General features: G+C 38.8%; 1 protein-coding gene across 1 annotated transcript in view; it reads right to left on the reverse strand.

Annotated features, from left to right (window-relative positions):
* The window catches only part of LOC110990519 (plexin-B-like), a 39,475-nt gene that overhangs the window by 1,599 nt on the left and 18,767 nt on the right, over positions 1-19,109 (reverse strand). Inside the window, 34 exon segments of the mRNA XM_087135603.1 lie at positions 485-559; positions 817-957; positions 1,182-1,329; positions 1,680-1,843; positions 2,387-2,542; positions 2,841-2,947; positions 3,552-3,651; positions 4,235-4,335; positions 4,680-4,836; positions 5,116-5,262; positions 5,465-5,531; positions 5,629-5,703; positions 5,977-6,042; positions 6,345-6,472; positions 6,765-6,907; positions 7,169-7,391; positions 8,681-8,857; positions 9,517-9,750; positions 9,929-10,022; positions 10,225-10,392; positions 10,813-10,949; positions 11,174-11,288; positions 11,455-11,609; positions 11,848-12,038; positions 12,205-12,313; positions 12,443-12,538; positions 12,865-12,993; positions 13,309-13,367; positions 13,370-13,419; positions 13,582-13,681; positions 13,861-14,014; positions 14,331-14,463; positions 17,240-17,355; positions 17,829-17,954. Of these exon segments, the coding sequence (XP_086991729.1) occupies positions 485-559; positions 817-957; positions 1,182-1,329; positions 1,680-1,843; positions 2,387-2,542; positions 2,841-2,947; positions 3,552-3,651; positions 4,235-4,335; positions 4,680-4,836; positions 5,116-5,262; positions 5,465-5,531; positions 5,629-5,703; positions 5,977-6,042; positions 6,345-6,472; positions 6,765-6,907; positions 7,169-7,391; positions 8,681-8,857; positions 9,517-9,750; positions 9,929-10,022; positions 10,225-10,392; positions 10,813-10,949; positions 11,174-11,288; positions 11,455-11,609; positions 11,848-12,038; positions 12,205-12,313; positions 12,443-12,538; positions 12,865-12,993; positions 13,309-13,367; positions 13,370-13,419; positions 13,582-13,681; positions 13,861-14,014; positions 14,331-14,463; positions 17,240-17,355; positions 17,829-17,954 (4,341 nt within the window).

The following is a 19,109-nucleotide window of genomic DNA, read 5'->3' on the forward strand; positions in this document are numbered from 1 at the left end:
TGAATGTTTGCCCTTGGCGTGAACTGATGAAATAATGCCAACCTGACTTACTTCTAGGAGCGCGAGAAAAAAATTACAAGCTTGCTTTAATGGGTCTCAAGCTCACCACGTTTTAGAAAGTGTCTTTACCCTACACCACTAAAGCTGCTGAGTGGTTATGGTCAGTTCAAATCTGGCTTAGCAGTTAGTCAAAATCATTCGCATCCAAGGTTTTGAGTTTTCCTCTGTGGGTCTTGGGAAGTACTGACTACGGATTGCTAATTTAGTCCACGTTTGCAAAGTTTCTTAATGTTAATCAAGTAGGGTTTGAACCGTTCATTTGGAACAGTTCAGCACCATCTTCGTTAATGTGACATGACTTCCATGACTTCCGTTTATTGGTGTTTCTACCATGCAGATACATTAACAAACAAGTAGTTGAAATTCTGCCAAAACTGAAACGGAGGATATGTTCAGAATGAACTTAGCCCGTAGAACTTATTACCTTCTGCCTGAATCTTTGCACAAGTTTCCAAAGTTGATGAAGGGTGCTCAACTTGCTGAAAAGACCAGTGAAATTCTGCAAACAAGCATTCAACCCAAAATAATCAATAAAATATTATGTGCAGTACACATACTGTTGACTTCTATTTTTATTTCAATAATGATATACCGATATAAGCCTCTATATATACCCTGCATGACATAATGCTAACCATCGCTACATAAACATTTGTGTGTGTAGCATTATGCGTTCCAATCCGTTACTGCATAGGATCGTCTGAATTTACTACTGATAAAGTTTGCCTCTGCTTTTACCTGCTAATAAAGTTTTACCTCGCAAGCTTTGTAGAGTTCCTTGTTCAGTTCTTGAGTGGGCACTGGAGGTAACTGCTGTACTTCTTCGCAGAAGGAGACAATGTCATCGTGGTACCTTGTCCTCTCTCTGCCATACAGCAACTTGGTGACGGATGTGTCCTTTATATTGAGGAGAAAATTGCACTTCTCAATTTCCAGTTTCCCTGAATTCTACGATGAGTACTTTGAGTAGTTTTGTTTCGTAGTGTGATACTGGAAAACCAGAATCATTGGCTTGGCCCTGAAGTTGAAAACGTAGCGTAAGTTTCAGTAGATCATTTCCTGATGGTGAACTCTTTCTACACCCCATTTTTTGATTCTACCATTTTGTATCTTCCATTTACCCGACCGAGTTTGTGCATCTTGGCGTCATGAGCATCGTGGAATAACTGAGCAATGACGTCGAGGCTGGCCTCCACGCTACGAGATGGGCGGATGTCAAAGATGTAGTCAGGGTGCTTGATCGCGTTGGCCCAGAAACGCAGTGGCAAACTGAGAATAGAAAAACAAAAATTGAATCACGCGCAAAAAGATCAACCGTGATTAATCACACTATTTTACTGGTTTATCGAGAATCTCAGTATCGTGGCTGATTTCATCCTCATCATAGGACTTAATTTATTACAGAGGGATGTGTTGGTTCATTAAGCTTCATTTAATTGGTTCAAAGTGTAAATGTTCAAACTGAGAGTGGAATTTATTTAAACAAAGAGAGAAAAGAAGCCGAAATTCAGAAAAAGGACCCATCGTGAACACCCAGTTCTTCACGGCTAAATCCCCTTTTCCCAAAATTTGAACAAAAATACGTGTTACTGTGATGAAAAGAAGTTTGAGATATTTACATGTTGCTCTTCCAGATATGGACTAGATCCGGGTCTTTTTCAGATAGATCATGTCGGAAGGCTTGGTTATCGAAGAAGTCAAACAGGTATTTGATCGCATTGGGGGCGCTCCTCACTGACAGAATGGCCTGGAACATGTTGTCAACATACTCCTGAACAATGCCCTGTTCAGCATGAAAAATTAGTCAACGTTACTGTTCGCGACTGAAATAGACTGAAGCTGAAATTCAACTGACTAATTTCAGTTTGCATCCTGGCACGCCGGTCAAATGTGAATCCAGATGTCAGCAGTATGGGCCATGCCAAATAAAGCCAAATAATTGAAAGTCAAATTACAAATCAGATCATAAATATTGAAACCGAGGTTTTATCGGTGACAATATGGAATGCTTCTGTTCTAATTCATTTGAACAGATTGTCATTTAACTTGACAGTTTAAAACTGGGTGATTACAATTGCTTAGTGACAGACAAGCAGATGTTAATTTGATTATAAATTAGTCTTGGCCACTGCACTGAGGGAGCTATAAAAACCTCAAGTTCCGCTTTGTTTAGAAAGGGAATGGTAGAAAGGTAGCAAGAGCAAATCAAAGAGATGTAAGTAAAATTTACTATCGTTACATTGTTTTAACATGAGGTCAATTGTGGAGCTTATCTGCTAGTGGATTCTTTATGCGGCAAACTATCTTCTGGAATATGGCTGTTTACCTTTGTAGACAGAAGTCTTGGGAAGGAGATCTCTCTGATCTTACGACGAGTGACTTTCTTCCTCGAGCTGAAAGCATCTAGTGAGATGTATCCTCTTAGGTTTCTCTGCCTACTCCCCTCTTTGTCAGTTGGCCACGCCTCTTCCTCCTCCTGTGTCTGCCAATGCAAACAACCGATATCGGTTCCTTGAAATTTGGCGGTTAGTCGTTTGTCCTTTCCCAACTGACCATGAATTTAATTCGCGTAGGAATGTAGATTCTGACCTTTCAAATTTGTCCATTGCTGCAGTATTGCCTGTAATCTATACATGTTCTAGAAGAAACCAATCTGTGCATTTCTAGAAACCAATCTCTGCCTTTTTCATTCAAATATCAAATACTGTTCGTTTGAATCAATAGCCTTAAGAGGAACAACTCTTGATGTGGAGGATAATCATAAAGCCGCTTCTTCATACCAGATGCCAGTCTCTCACTCCTTCTCGAGTTTCTACTTCGGCCAAACTATAACGTCGCTTGGTACCCATCCTGCCTCTGATCTTCTCATCATTAAAAAAGGCGTTTTCTATAGATCAAAGATATAAACAGATCGAACAGGATATTCTTACGCATTTCGAGATGTAGAGGGTTATTTAGCACAGGGAATGATGCATTCAGAAAAAACATTTAACTACATTTTCGTCCCCGTAACATGAACGTCCAGAAGTCAGTGCTGACAAAAAGCAAAAGCTTGAAAGAAAATCAAATGCAAAACTTCTGTTCAAGCTCATTCTGATGTTAGTTGGAATCAAACTGCATGTCTTATCACACAGCGCAAGAATACATTTCAATGATTTGCTTGCCTCGGCTGACCTTGAGACCTCTCCTACATCAGACCAGCCAGAGGTGCACGACAAAGACATTCAACGAACTTGGATGTTTGAAATTTGTGTGTAGATAAAGGATGTTGTGATTTCATATTCCGATACGGAATACTCAGGAATTTAAGCTATCATTCAGAAAATTATGGGGGAAGACATGGAAACCTCCAAAGACAAAGGAAATCATTAATGACCGTTTTAGGCAGGCGCTTTTCTATAGATTTAACAATTCTCCGTGAATCTGAAATGAGCTTAGCGACTTGCATTGTAGGAGTCCACAATCTTAGGCAACACGTAGGTGAGCCTTACCATAAGAGGCTGAGCCTTGCATCTTCAGGAGTGGTCGAGAGAGTGTAGCGTTAGGCTCATCCTGCTTCTCAACCAGGGTCATGAGGGCATTGTCACCAACCTTGGAGGTGGTATGAAAAGAACATTCAATCCGTGATGAAACATGATTCGGGAATAATTTCATTCATGCACTTTAGCATGTTGGAAGTTGGCAAGTGGTGAACGGAACAGCAAAGCAAAGTTTAAAAATGGATGGTAACACTAAAGGGTCCCAAACCCTCCAATGGAAATTTCATACACCTGGAAAATGAAATAATGTTCTAAATCGAGAATACCGGGTTTGGATTGGGTACAAAGCATGGCTCAAATCTTGAGGATTCCAACAACTGGATTATTTTCAAATCTTGAAATGGTAGCCTATGCTTCCTAGCCTATCCAAAAATCCAGAAGAACGGTAAGAGACAATGAGAGAGCAAGAGACATCATCAAACTCTGCAAGGCATGCATCTTTCTTAACTTTAAAAGTTAGAAAAATGACTAGTCTAAGGTTTTGATTGTGGACTCATTTTGCCACTGTTTTTAACACAATTTGTATGTGTCTGAGCTCAGTGCCTCCCATCGATAAGGTTAAATACCTTTAATTAAATAAAATCAGAAAATTAGGATTAATATCAACATTCGTTTAAGTGTATGCACTTTCATACACAAAAGTCTTTGAGCGTGTTGATCCGACGCCAATTATCTGTCAATGGCCGCACATCTGTGTCAGTCAGAACAAGTTTGCCGCTCCCGCCCTGGCGCCATTCTGAAATTATTATTAATTAAGGAGAGAAAAGTCGTTTTCTAAATAGGAAGATAGACAGTTTGACTGTTGAACTATGTATGCATCGAATGTTTTGCGGACACAAATTACTCGTTCAATTCAAATAATACCTGTAATTAATATAGGGGTCTAGATTACTCAATCCTGACCAAAAAAAAGCTCTTTAGCTTAGGCAAACAATACGATGTAAACTTTAAAAATCGACTTTAAGACCTATTCTTCGAGATATTCTACTGGGAGGAGGACATAAAAATTGGTTCTTTTTAGGCCTAGTCTTATTCATTGGGCTTATCATTGTACATTGAACGTAATCAAGTCAGACATACCAAGACTAACTTGACTGGCACTGGGTCGGAGAGAGTAGGGATGGTTCACATAGAGAGAATCTATAATCTTCTCCTTCACTTGGGAGATAGTGTCAACATCTAGCACTTTTACGTCTTTAGTCACTTCTCCTTCTTCATTGACAAGAACAACCACAGTCTGAAAGGAAATTTGAACGAAGACAGTTATCTGACGAAGCAAATTCGAATTTGTTAATTGAAATTTGAGAGAAATTAAAATCAAATTTTCAAATCAACTCTTAAGAAGGCTAGAACGTGCTACGAGCAAGACATAAAAGAGAACAACTGCTTTCGAAGGTCTTCAAGGTAGCCGAACCACAAATAAATAACAAACAAATATCTTTTATTCATTGATGACTTATAAGACCAGTTAAGCCATGAAGGGCACGAAGATATATAGGGTAACCAAAAAGCTCACCAGAGAGTTGAATTCGACGTCTTCCTGTAGAAGTTTCTCGTAGTTGAGCGAGAAGCGTGAGCGACCAGTGATGACATCAATAGGGCCACTCTCACTTCGACACTTGATGGCTCGGTACAACACAAACAGCGGATACGCGGTGTGATTCTTGAACGATGAGAAGGAAAGAGAGCAATACCTTTGTAATTTCAGCTAATATTGGTTTTCCAAACTTAAGCGAGGAGAATAAATCAAACAAGACGTGTTAAAATTGGAGTTTATGACACATTGTCGGAAAAAGTCTGCAAGTGGACCGAGCAAAATGAAAGACCAATACCAGCAATTCTTAAAAAGGGATGCAAAGTCCTACCTTCAGATGATCATACAGGCAAAAAGCAACCCAGTTTGAGAGCAGCTTGTCCAGAATACTCTCCGTTCTGTAAAGTAAAAGCCAATTTGCCTGTAGTTTTAAAGAGTGGTTTGACTTTAATCTCTATGGATGAACTACATCAAATACCTGATAAATAATCTTACCGACAGAAAAGCTGACGAGTACGGTTGGAATCAGCAGCATTTTCGATCAACAGTGTCATCAATGTGACCATGATACTATAATATGGAGAAAAAAGGTACACAGTGTTGCCATATGAAGTTTGAAAACGGGGCATACAAACAACACTGAGTAATGAGATATTTCAGGATTAAATGGAAACAAACACTTCGTAAAATGTGAGAGTTATGTTTCGTTTTTAGCAATTTAGAAGGAACATTGAATCCGAACAAAGGACTTATTGGTGCTGTGAAATGCATTTTGTGATAAAAGAGTTGAAACAAATTTGTAGTTTGTTGTCCACACGTCGCTTAAGTCGAAAAATTACTTACTCAGTCAAGTAGACCAGTTTATTTTCTGTAATCATCGTGACGGTTAGCAAAGATGCAATTAATTGCCTGGAATTAAATGCAAATATTAACTCATACAGAATAATTCCTCTGTGTAAAATTATGAAATTAATGATACTAATTCATGATACGTGTTCTTGTTATACACTCCGGCCTATTATAAAGATTGTAAGGACCAGAAAATAAGCATTTCGATGAAAATAAAATTTTAGACAAATACATTCACAGATGCACGAAAATACATGCAAATGTTGGCGACTGTCCAATGAGAAAATAAAATTACATGTAATATCATCCATATTTAGTGTCGTTCGTACACCAATGTGAGTCATCAAAGTAACCATTCTTACTTTTCTCGGATGGACAACTTGAAGCCTCTCTCTTCATCCAGTGTTTGGATGAGCAGGAGGAGGAAATTCTTGTTGCTAAGGAGTTGTGAAAACTTACACATGGCCCTCTCTACTTGCTCATTAGGATACTAAACTCAAAATTGATGGTGGGCGACATGAAAACAGGTCATACGGAAATAATAAATTCATCAGACAGCATGTTAACTCCCAGCTATAAACATTTATTGAAATCCACTAAAGAAAATTCTTGATTAGCGTTAATTGCATTTTTAAAAAGAGATATGACAAAAGCCAGCCTTGACTTAAATTACCTCGGAAATGATGGATGCAATATTAAAAGTATCATTCTCTTATTTTGTGTCCTACAGGGCTGCGATGAATAAAAATGATTCTTTGAATAATTGGGCTAATTTTGTGTACCTCTGCGTCCTCGGTATCAGGTATAATATCCTGGCCAATGAACAGCATGTTGGTGGCGTATTCTCGGTGGCTGACAAACGGCATACCACTCACGCTTAAGTCCCGAGTTAAATCCGTCACGTCACTTTGGAGTTCAGCAAAGGCTGCAAATCAACAGAACTTTGAATGTTTTACTTAAATACATAAACGGCTTTTGTCAATTGACATAAGATGCAATTAAACCCAGAAAAAATCGCACCTCAAAACATTCAAAAGCATTCACTAAACCTTTTTAAATGCAAAACATTCAAAGAATAGAACATGGCTCGTATAATTGCTTCATTCACAAGGTTTCAGAAAACTGTGCAAGATTATTCTTCAGAAAACAAGTCGTCCTGGTAAGTTAAATTGAGTTTTTAGCCCACCTTGTCTGACCTCATCAGCCAGATCTTTTTCCAAAGCTCTCATGTCTTGCAGGATCAGTCTTGCCTCTCGTTTGGCTCCATACACCTTGGCTACAAAACAGAACGCCACAAACAGGATGCACACCAGGATGGCCCCGCTGACTGAAGCTACAGCGATTGGGGCGCGATTTGGAGAGCGATACCGAATATACCCGATGCGAAACTCAAGGTTGCTGTGTTTCACCTGAACGGAAAAAAACCTTTGAAATTAGAACTGAATGTCACCTCGACCAAAATTCACAAAGCTCATATCCTCATTCCTTCCTGAAGATCTTTATATCAGAACTGTCACATGACACTCCAAGCGCAATTTTCAACAACGAAACGATTCACTGTATTTTATCCCATATTAAATGACCTTGCTGTGCCTCTCAGCGAAAGTGGCATAAACAATGAACAAGTAACACCGTATAGAGGGATTTCACATTAGCGTCTTCTGCGCATATCTGCATCGAAACCGAAGCTCTCTGTGTTAAACTCCGTCGCGCGCGCCGCGCCCGCGGAGTCGACACAGTACATGGAGTATCCGGTTCGTAAGTGTGACGCCACTTCAGTTTAAACCACGCCCATTGCACATGCAGACAAGCGACCATCACATTAGTTTGCGGTAAATTGCCGTTATTTTTTCTTTTGATTTTACGTGTCGAATCATCCTGAAAGACTCTTCCACAAAAATTTCCAGCCTGAAAAGTCTGAATTTAACATACTTTTATGCATTTTGTGTCTTGACTCTTTACTTTCAGTCGTCTGATCGTATTAAGAATTGAAGCTGACACATACAGCCCCGTTTTCAAACGCGGAAGTGCGCAGATCCACGCTAAAAGCGTCGTATTGGGATCCCTTTATTGAGTCAAGGCCCAATCATGGAGCCACTTAAGGTTTTTTTGCTCCTTCTAAAAGCCAATAAAACACATATATGGTTTCATCCCTCAGAAATGTAACAAAAGGTTGGATAAATATTTCAAAATCCCCTTATTAAACCCCCCAAAAAGGACAAGAAAATTGGTTCTGAGCCCGCCTTTGGTCATATTTCATTTGAACAGCCTGTCTGCCAATTTGAAATAAAAAAGAACTGACCAATGACTGTGGTACATGTATTTACTGACAAGGCTGAAGAATTTGGATGTGCAGGCTTAAATACCACGTTTATTGGCGCGCGTAATTAGGGAGGTTGAACGCCAGAAGGCAGCTCACGCACATGCGTAGTGCACGCTGCATAAACATAGACGTGTGCCAGTCTTGTTACAACAACGACAAATCGTGATGACAACTAAAATTTGATAACAAGATGAGTGACATCCTCAACAGATTCATTTGTCTAAGGCAGTTCCATTTAAATAAAAAGAAAGAATTAGGGAGTGTCTTACATTTCCAAACTTCGATACAATGTTGCTAATTTTAAAGACTGTTTAACTGTAGAATTTATTTTACGTTTCTCCAACCTTTGGTGGGCTAAATATACAACACACTTACCCAGACCACAGGCAGACCTTCCTGGGTGTCTCCTCCTTTGAAATCCCCTGGAGCTGGATCATTCTCTGGTAAAGCGCACTTTAAGGCGGTGTCACTGACCAGGTTGACAATACACAAGTCCATTCCGATCAGGACTTGAATTTCCGAGGCTGTGATTGCACTGTCCAGCCGTTCGCCCTGAAAAGGGAGTATTTTTTAGTCTTTCTGACATTAAAAGGTAACAATCAACCAGACGTTCTAAAGAAAACATTGTTTAGTCAGCTCCATAACATTATGGCGTTTGATTTGCACAGAACCCAAGTTATCAGATGCTATTCTAGTGTGTTCAGTCAAGTTGCATGTGAGGTCAAGTTGCATGTAAGGTCAAGTTGCATGTGAGGTCAAGTTGCATGAGGTCAAGTTGCATGTGAGGTCAAGTTGCATGTGAGGTCAAGTTGCATGTAAGGTCAAGTTGCATGTGAGGTCAAGTTGCATGTAAGGTCAAGTTGCCTGTTGGCTCAGGGCTTTTAAATCTTAACTCTTAGATCATGATATGGAAAACAAGTAAATGCATCTAGATGTGTAGAGGCAAGCACTTATAATATGCCAAACAAACTGGGCTATTAACACACACCAAGGTCAAGTTGCATGTGACGTCAAGTTGCATGTGAGGTCAAGTTGCATGTAAGGTCAAGTTGCATGTGAGGTCAAGTTGCATGTAAGGTCAAGTTGCCTGTTGGCTCAGGGCTTTTAAATCTTAACTCTTAGATCATGATATGGAAAAAAAGTAAATGCATCTAGATGTGTAGAGGCAAGCACTTATAATATGCCAAACAAACTGGGCTATTAACACACACCAGTATTGTTAGTGTTGATCCGGCATCTTCCTCCATCACTCCATTCTCAAACGGGACATACACTGGATCTTCAAAGTACTCCAACTCGATCTCATTGTCCTCAGACCATGTCAACAGTTCGCTGACCCCGTCCATGATGAAGCCAAAGGTCAAGCTGTATTTTCCACCAATTCTGATTGATGTTATATTAGGAGATTTACACTGCATCTGTGTTGCAGTATCACCTGTGCATTCCTAGAAAAAAGTGTCAAAAATCTTTCAAAACTTGTTTGTAGTTCATTTCTCCTCAATTACATCCACGACTCTATGCAGTAAGTCCCACACAACACCTAGTTTTTGCAATTTTTTTCTATCATTTACTTAAAGAAGAGCAACCACATAAATTAAAAGAAAAGCCTTCAATTTTTCCTACCTCTTTATACGTCAAAATATCGGCATTAACGTAAATTTGACGATACTGGCAGGTGCTCAGGAATTGACCAAATACATTCAACATCCGACCACCCCTGATAACGAGTAAACAAGATACAAAAAAGAAAAACGCGGCTCTGCAGAGAACTGTCTCATTTACAAAGTGTAAATCACAAACTCAAGGTACAGATTACACGCTGTTGATGAAATCGGCTATAACTGACAAGGAAGTAAGAAAATGGAAGCGTCCTAAAAGACAGATAAAAACGCATTTCAAATTCATTGGGACCGACTCACGAATAGATGCTCTCCAATGGGTGCACCCGCGTGATGGTAGGACTTTCTGTGTAAGAGTACATCTGTGCCGACGTTCTGTTTGCCCCATCAAAGACCAAGCGCAGGTTATTTGCTACTCCAGCCTGCCCTTCGGAAGTTGTACACACTAACGCTGTCCCTGTCCTGTCACTGTTGAGAAGGAGATTACTGTCAACCTTTTGGATCTTTGAAAACATTTTGCATTCACAAAAAGTGTTCTTTGACTGAGGACTTTGCCAGTAACTTAAATCTACCATTACTATATTCTCAAGAGATGGTGGATTTATGATTCTATTGTAACATTTTTTCCTAGTGATTCTTTTTGTCATAGTGCTAAAACTGGTGAAAGAGAGAAAACATATACAGTCACAATGACCATTATTCTAGAATTATACACTCTTTCAGCTAATTAGGAAAAAACGAGTACAGGTCACGTTTGGCAAATAATTTGTGTATTGACAATTTGTGTATTAACAATCTTTACGGATAGTTCCCCAAAGAATGGAATGACACAGACACTGACTGCGAGATGTCTAGTTGGACTCAAAGAACAGTCATAAAAATAGTTACGGTAACACGAAGCAAGAATGGTCTCCAATTAATCCTTCGATATGGCGTCCTGTGTCGAGGGCTTCTCCACTCACACTTAAAGCAGTTCCACCAGCGTCTGGCCCAAAACGAGGCTCAAACACCGTTATCCGCGGATCCTGGTTAAAGAATTAATTAATAACCCACTAACATGTTTTTTTTGTCATCAAAGCATCATTACTAAGTTAAACTCCAATTTTGTGTATGTCGCCGATACACGAGCTGTTTTAAACAAAGCATCAAGATTCAGCTTAAAGGAACACACCGTACCAATGGGGGAACAAAATAAATCCGCCGAGGCCGGTAAACATTTTTCTTGTCTGAAAAAAATAACGGTACCTACTGTGTAGCTAAAGGTGACGTTTCCAGAGCTGTTCTGCTGTTTATCATCTACCCCCATGATTGTCAAAGAGACCAACTTACTTCCTTTACTGTCAGGTCTTGTTCGGCAGCTCACACTGAAAAATAATTAATGAGGCAATCCTTTCAAAACGTGGTTAGATTATTTTCCAAGCCCATCATTACAGAAAGTGTTAATACATCAATTTCATATTAGGCCTATGTGCGTTAATTCCATAAGTCAATCTGTCTGACTCCTGTCAGAAACGAGATTGTAGCTCTTACCTTTTTCCGGTCATGTAGTGCGAGCTTAGTCCATCCAGATCACAGGGCTGGTTACCAACCAGAACAGCCAAAACGTCCCCAAATCTCTGACCGATGTCAGTTCCTATTACGGCTAGGACTGTGTTGCCTTCAATCGGTCCAGTCAAAGGAAAAACCTTTATCAATATGTTTTGATAGAAGATAAAAAGTTCACACCAGAGCAAATAGAGAGAGAAACGATTAATGGGAACAAGGGTATGACACACAACAATGTATCACGAAACTAAAAGACATCCTTTCCCTGGGGGGAGAATTGGTTATTGGTGGGTCGAAAGACTCTTTCCGTTGCAGTGTTGGTAAATAAGAGACTTTGCATTTTGATCTAAAACTTTATGGATTATTATTTCATCCTACCTCAAGAAGAACTGGATTAGGACAGTTAAATCCATTATACGGATTCTCAGAATTTTCACTGCAAGTTTCATTGAGCTTGCAAACACCCGACACGGTTGGCATGGTAGCACACCAGACACATCCAAGCTCTGGACGGGCCGTAACACATCGGCTGCAGTCTGGCTTCTGGACTTCACATTTGTAAAGAGTTACTGTAGGAAAGGGATCGATTATTTTAAAAACACCGCATCAGAAACCCGGAGCAGAGTATAAAAACAAAGAAAAGGGATTAGAATTTTTCATAAAAATTCTTTGATCCTGAATTTGATAAAATGACTATTACCCTTTGTCATTTGCTATAATTTTTATCTTCCTTACCGTTAAACCCGTACATGTCATCGAGGATATGTGCTACACCATTTGTGTCAGTCCAAGTCACAATCAGTCTCACTTCAAGCTCTGGTTCATTATCAGAAAAGTATGTGTACTGTGATGAAAATTGAAAAAAAAATAATTTAAATAAAAATATGTGAAATAATTACATTTCATGTGAAATCAGACTACATAAGATTTCCAACAATATTAAACTATGATGAAATTGCAAATGACTGCTTACAGCTTTCTGTCTACATGTGATTTCATCTCCATTGCGTTGTGCATCTACAGTCTGTGGTACTTCCTCAATGTCTAAGCTGCACTCAAAGCTAGAAATCTACACATAAAGTCGAACAAATTGTTCACCAATTTTAACATGTAACATCTGATATTAAGGTAATTATCAGTCGGTCCACAGAAGAGAACACTCTGCAATTTTTCTAGAACATTGCAACATCAAGTTTTTTGTTATCTCCCAAGGCCCATCTTAAAGAGTAAAAAAATAAAACTGTAATGGGAAATACATCATCATACACACCTCTGCTGAAAACATAAGATTAATAAATGCAGACCTCACTTTTAGTTTCTCAGTGGTAACTCAGTGGTAACACATTTTCGGCGTTTGCAGCTTCACGAAGGATTTTTTTCTGAGAATATTTCTACCTGAGCTGTATTTGGCAGATTTTCAGTCCTGACTGTAATACTCCTGTGGATTCCATTAGGCAGAAGAACTTCACCACTTCGCAGCTGTGGGCACGATCCAGGTCCCTTTAGCAAAGCTGAGACTGGATTCTGCACGATTCAAAACATTTAAAATCAAAATCAGCAATAAAAATTCAAATATTCAAATACAGCAATAATTCAAATTAACTAAAACCCGCTCCAATCTTTTCAAAGTAAATGAAAACAGACCAACACTCTTACTTTTCAGTGCAACAAATAAATATATAAAGCAACATGTTGCACTATTAACTGAAATGTATCGACAAATTATACGCAATAAAACCCACTATAGCTTTTAAACCATTTCCTCATACAATTTTCGCCTGTCTTACACATTTCCCGCCCTAAAAATTCGAATTTAAATGGTTGTGATTGCTTTCTTACATTTTTCCCAGTAATGATGATTTCATTATCTTTAGTACACGTGGAGCTGTCATGAGTTTGTGAAATACACACCAGTCACAGGCCCAGCGACTACCAACACAGGATATACAACTTTGAAGACAAAAAAGGAGGGTATTTGGGATAATTATAACGAAATGTTTAACTGCTTTCGAGAACACACACACACAAATAAAATGCTTAGCTCAAACATAAGAACACAGGAAGACAGGTTGTTTTAAAACAGAGAAATTTACAACCCCAAAAAGTACTTACGACAAATGAACTGAGCAGTTGTAGAAGTGAAAGCTGGTATCGATGAAATGGACCATTGTTTCGGTAGAATAGACACCCAGATCAACTCTGACTGCGTCATCTAAGAAAGCGTTTCGGGAAATATGTTGAGCAGACTGGGATTTCAAGAATGAGTTATAGATCTGTCTCATAGCTTGTTATTCCCTTGAAACAGGAGCCGTGAATAAAACGTTCATTTCTATTTTTAGTTTTTAAAAATACAGATCCTTTGGCATCTCTTTAAACCCCCCCCCTGCTTGCCTTCTCTCTGAATTGCAGGTATCCTGTCACTCGGAGGAGATGTACAAATAAGCAAGTCACTGGTAACAGTAGCGAGGGATTGATATGACCCAAAGTAGCATTCATAATTCTGGCCAATCACTAGGTCGGGTAACTGTTGTATAGTCAAGGTCATCTGAAACGGCAAGTAAAGCTACAATATTAAATTGAAAACTCCTCATGTTGTTCTCGGGTGAAATGCTTGATATAAATGAAATGAATATTATCTGCTAAACATAATTATAGAATAATGTCATGAATGACCCTAGATTAAAATTCAGTCATCTTTTCTTACCTCAATTACCCTGCAACTTTAAAATTAAATTTGTACGAAAGAAAAAATCGGAAATTTATATCATCTCTAAACAATAGAGACAACGATATCCATCAGGACATGTGAAAAAGACACCGTTTCCCTCCAACACAGGAAAATACATAAGGAGAGTCCTGACCTGTTGCTCCGTGAGACTGAAAGGCAGGCTGTCATAAGGAGTTACATTGGTAATATGAATGCACTGAGCAGCATTGTAGGCCAACCAGCGAGTGGATACGTCTGGAGCCGGACACTCTAAATATCTTGAACAACTGAAAAAAAGTAAAAAAGGCTTCGTTTATGGATCAATTTTTATTATCTACAACGCAATACGTTTCACTATACTGATGAGTTGACAATCACTAAATGAATAATTCATTACTTCGGCAATCACTCGTCTTCAACTGAAAATTTTTACAAGATTAAAATAGGGCCTACATAATTCTTGAACAATGAATATCTTGTGATTGACAACAACTTAAACATACCAACTCACTTGAAACAATCCTATGCTGCTATATCATGTCGAGGATAGCAGTTGCAAATAATAATAAAAAAAAGAAAGCTCAAAAATAGCAAGTTATCTGTTGGAGGATCATGACCCCGAATACAACACCAGGCTATTAAAATCGATTTCGTCCAGTGGGTTCGGATATTTCGAACCTTGCTTACTACAAATGTTGGGCAGGGACGACTCATTGATCGTTGTGTTAGTACATTAAAATCAAACAGAGACAGGTTTTGACACCCACACATCACAGTCATTCAAGGACTTTGAAAACTCGGAACTAAAGATAATAACTAGAGATACAAACCCATAGGCAAACATCAAGGAACTTGCAAACTCTGGCAACGCCCAACCATAATATAAAATGCCTGGGCACATCCTTCCTTGACAAGTAGGAATGATGAATTAAGCATGTTTATTCCGCCCAGCGACCGGGTAGCAAAAACAGAGGAATTTCATTTTAATGGGTAAAGTTTAAAGTGTTTGTTAAATTATAAACCAATTCGCGAGGTCACGACAGCCGCAATTCCGTATTAATTAAACATGGGAATAAATCTGTAAGAGACTTCAACGACTCAAAGATATGTAGATGGCACAGAATTTCAGAAGTCGCAAAAGATTGATCTAAGGCCATAGTTTCAGTTTCGAGGCGGCTCCTTTAGTTCGTCAGTGGGATCGCATTATTTGTATATCATGCTTATCATACATTAAACGATGACTTCCCTAATGGCAGATAAAGGTTTGGGGGTTAGGGTTGATTTCTTGAAAGTACCGTGTAATTTTTCAAAAGTAAAATAGTCCTGATTCACCCTGCTAAGAAAGGTGGTTGTATCAATTCTAGATGCTGGCGCCCTAAAGTCCTAAGGAAAAATGGCAATATGTCTTAGGGGAAACTCTGCCTCTAGGATATGCCACTTCTATCTCCCTGATGTCAAGCGTAAACAGGCCCGGTCCCATCGACACTGGAACTATCGAAACGGAACACGGATCTTTAGTCGCGGTGTTAGAATAACAAAAGCACACAGAGCCAGGCTTTGAAAGCTGCACTGGAACTTGTTGAAGTACTTTGGAAACTGGCATTTGAAGAAAACGACGTCGCAATGGCACGGTTGTTGCACTGCATTACTGGAAAGCCGATTTTGATATCAGGACATAGTTGAACTGTAAATTACAGCTGAGCATATTGACAATTTGGGGCTCACTAAATATGCACTGAGAATGACCAGACCAGAGGAATTTCAAATTTTAGTGGAAAACTGTTGCAGTATTTGCAAAAATATAAATCATTTCATTGTTTAAAATTCAATTTGGTCTTGAAAACATGAAAAATGTAACAGAGTTAAACGACCTGGGAAGGTAAACGATTCAGGAGAAAACACAGTTCACAAAGGTTATGTGGCTATCCTTTATGGTCGTTTTGATATTAACATATAAGTGCCATTTTCTTCACCGAGCCTTGTAGACCTATATCAAAATACTACCATGTTTGGAAATGCAAGATGACTGCCCCATGAAAAAGGTCTATAATGCATCACATTCAGATGACTCTACCATGCACTGGCAAAAAGACGGTTCCTCTTTACTTGCCAAATGCCAAACGTGGCACATGCTGATATGAAACCAACTCCTTGACTTAGCACGATGATATACCTGTAAGCTCAACTCGTTCTGGCACCATTTTCATGGAACGTTGACACCAACAAATAACACCGGTAAAGTTGGTATCATAGCTTTTCAGAGAGGAAAGGCCAAAGTTACAGCTTTGCGAATTAGAGGAAGATTAAACATCGATGTTATATCGATTGTGCAATTTGTCTTGGTATACCACGAAAACAAGGACAGTTTTATACGACTTAAAATCAATCAAAATGTCCAGATTTCCGTTGTTTGTTTACTTGCCTGCTTGTGTCCCAACCATTTGATCCAACTAGCTCATACTTTAAATAAGCGAGGCTTTTTTGGCCAAATGACACTCTCCACGCTTACTTGTAATCTATCATAATATGCAACAGAACTATGTAAAAGTTTTAGAAACACTTTGCATAAATGAAGAAAAAGGAAGAGCTGTCTTGCCAGAAATTTGCGTTAATGGAAAGGAATCATAAGTTCTTAGGTCGAATTTTTCCTTTTTCCAATATAAAACTGCTCCCTCTTACAGTATATGATCACACCTCCTTTCAATGTAACAAGGTAAATATACCATAAATTTTAAATGTATTGAATGATACCGTTTCACGGAGATGTTGAACAAGTAAAAGGTAAAATTTCATTGCCCACTTTGACATTTCCAGTTGCGCGTTTCCTACTAATTATACGGCCCAAAGTTTGTAATGTAATTGGTACACCTGCTAATCGCAAAGTACTTCCCACAAAGCAACTGACAAAACGACAATGACTATTACCAAAGACATTTCCCTTTAACGTTCTTCCTCCAGTGAAGTGTCCATTTATACTGTGATCATCATCATACAAACACCCCAATTAATGTACCCTTCTTGAAAAAGGTATCATTTTTGGACAAAGACATCTCTTTCACTTACTTTCTTTCCAGTGTGCACCATCCACAGTATGGGTCTCCATCATTTCCTGCATCAGTCCCAATACACGCCTCACAGGTGGTGTACTGACCACAGTTCCCAGCACGCATTTTGATCAACTGTGGGAAGGATTGAGAAATATGTGGTTCTGTGGCTTACCGACTGTCTGTCAAGGACCGTAATGATTCGCCGGACGCATTTTATGAATATCAGGGAGGAGAAGTGATGTCTACATTCGTTCGCCTCTTTCTACATTTTTAATGCTTTTAACTTGCACATGACTATTATTACATTGAAACTGATCAGAGCCTTCATTGCATATTGATAAAATCAGTCAAAAAATTAGTAGCAAAAATTTCATTAAATGTCTTACATGCTTTAACGAGAGTTAAAACACTGGACTTCTAAATTACTATCACGTGAGAATTTGAAAGTAATCACTTCCTACAAGCTGTGCACTCCTTCTTTGCATCTCTTACATGAAAAGATAAACCTTGAAAATATATGGTACGATGTATAATTTGCTGTATTTTCTTATGTTTACTGTTTCTTAACCTTTTGGAGTAAACCTGGCGTTAATTACTGACCATACCTTTTGTTCTGTTAGCACATGCATTTCTCTGGTTGTGTCGTTTATTTTGGTATCTGTCAGTACTGGACAGGAATCTAAAGGCACTCTTTCATACAACCTCGCTGTAGTATTATTTTCGAAGTGACCCTGAATCATGCAAAAATGCGTGTAAAATGACAACGGTTGGTGATATCTAAACATCTTTGCAGATCTTTTGCTGGATTTTCCACCTGAGGAAATATGGAATTGAAACAATTCTATTGTTTTCTTTTTGCTCTACGTACAGCGTCTATAGCGCCAATACCAGATAACACAGCTATCCAAAAGTTGGAAAATTTAATATGTTTGGCCAGAATGCCAATCAAAAATCGCATTCAACTTATAAACAAATAGGTATATATATGTGTGTGTAAAAGAGAGACAGTACTGGTCTACCTTTTCAAAACGTCTAATTTAAAATAAAATGGGTTTATCTTCCATGAAAATAAACAATTTATTTGGTCTCCTATTAATACCTCTTGTACAAATAAGCAAATCACTGGTAACAGTAGCGAGGGATTGATATGACCCAAAGTAACAGTCATAATTCTGGCCAGTCGCTATGTTGGGTAACTGTTGTATAGTCAAGGTCATCTGAAAAGGCAAGCAAAATGAAAATATTTTTGAGAATTCTTCATTTAGTACAGTAAAATATCTAGTATGAATCGAATGAGTAATATCTGTAAATTCCTTAGTTTTTTAAATTATAAAAAAAAAATAGGGAAATACTTAAGGAGAATCCTCATCCTTTGATCCGCGAGAGTGTTTGGCAGACTGTCATAAGGAGCTATGTTGGTAATATTAATGCACTGAGCAGCATTGTAGGCCAACCAGCGAGTAGATAAATCTGGTGATGGAAAATCTGAGTATCTTGAACACCTGGAAAAGGTGAAGCAGGTTCGCATATGGGTTTATCATCCACGACTCCATAGATGTCACTAGACTGATGAGTTTACAGTGACTAAATGAATAATTCATTACTTCAGAAATCCCTCGTCTTCATCTAAAAATATTTACATGATTCACAGTCTGGTTGAAAGACTTGTGGCGTTCCACGGGGGGACATATTTCCCAGGGGGACAAATTTACCCAGAGAGGGACAGATTAACCTCGGAAAATGCGTCCTCGTAGACATTTTACCGGGGTGCGATCCATTAAAAGTGCTGAGACACATTTACGGGGGGGGGGCAGTTTTTACCTTGCACACCGGCTTTGAGGCACTCCAATGAGCGGTTGTAGAAGTTTTGCATTTCTTTAACATTG

This window comes from Acanthaster planci, linkage group LG04 (assembly GCF_054643075.1).
Source record: "Acanthaster planci isolate LZ-2023a linkage group LG04, COTS_SCS, whole genome shotgun sequence".
Classification (NCBI taxonomy): domain Eukaryota; kingdom Metazoa; phylum Echinodermata; class Asteroidea; order Valvatida; family Acanthasteridae; genus Acanthaster; species Acanthaster planci.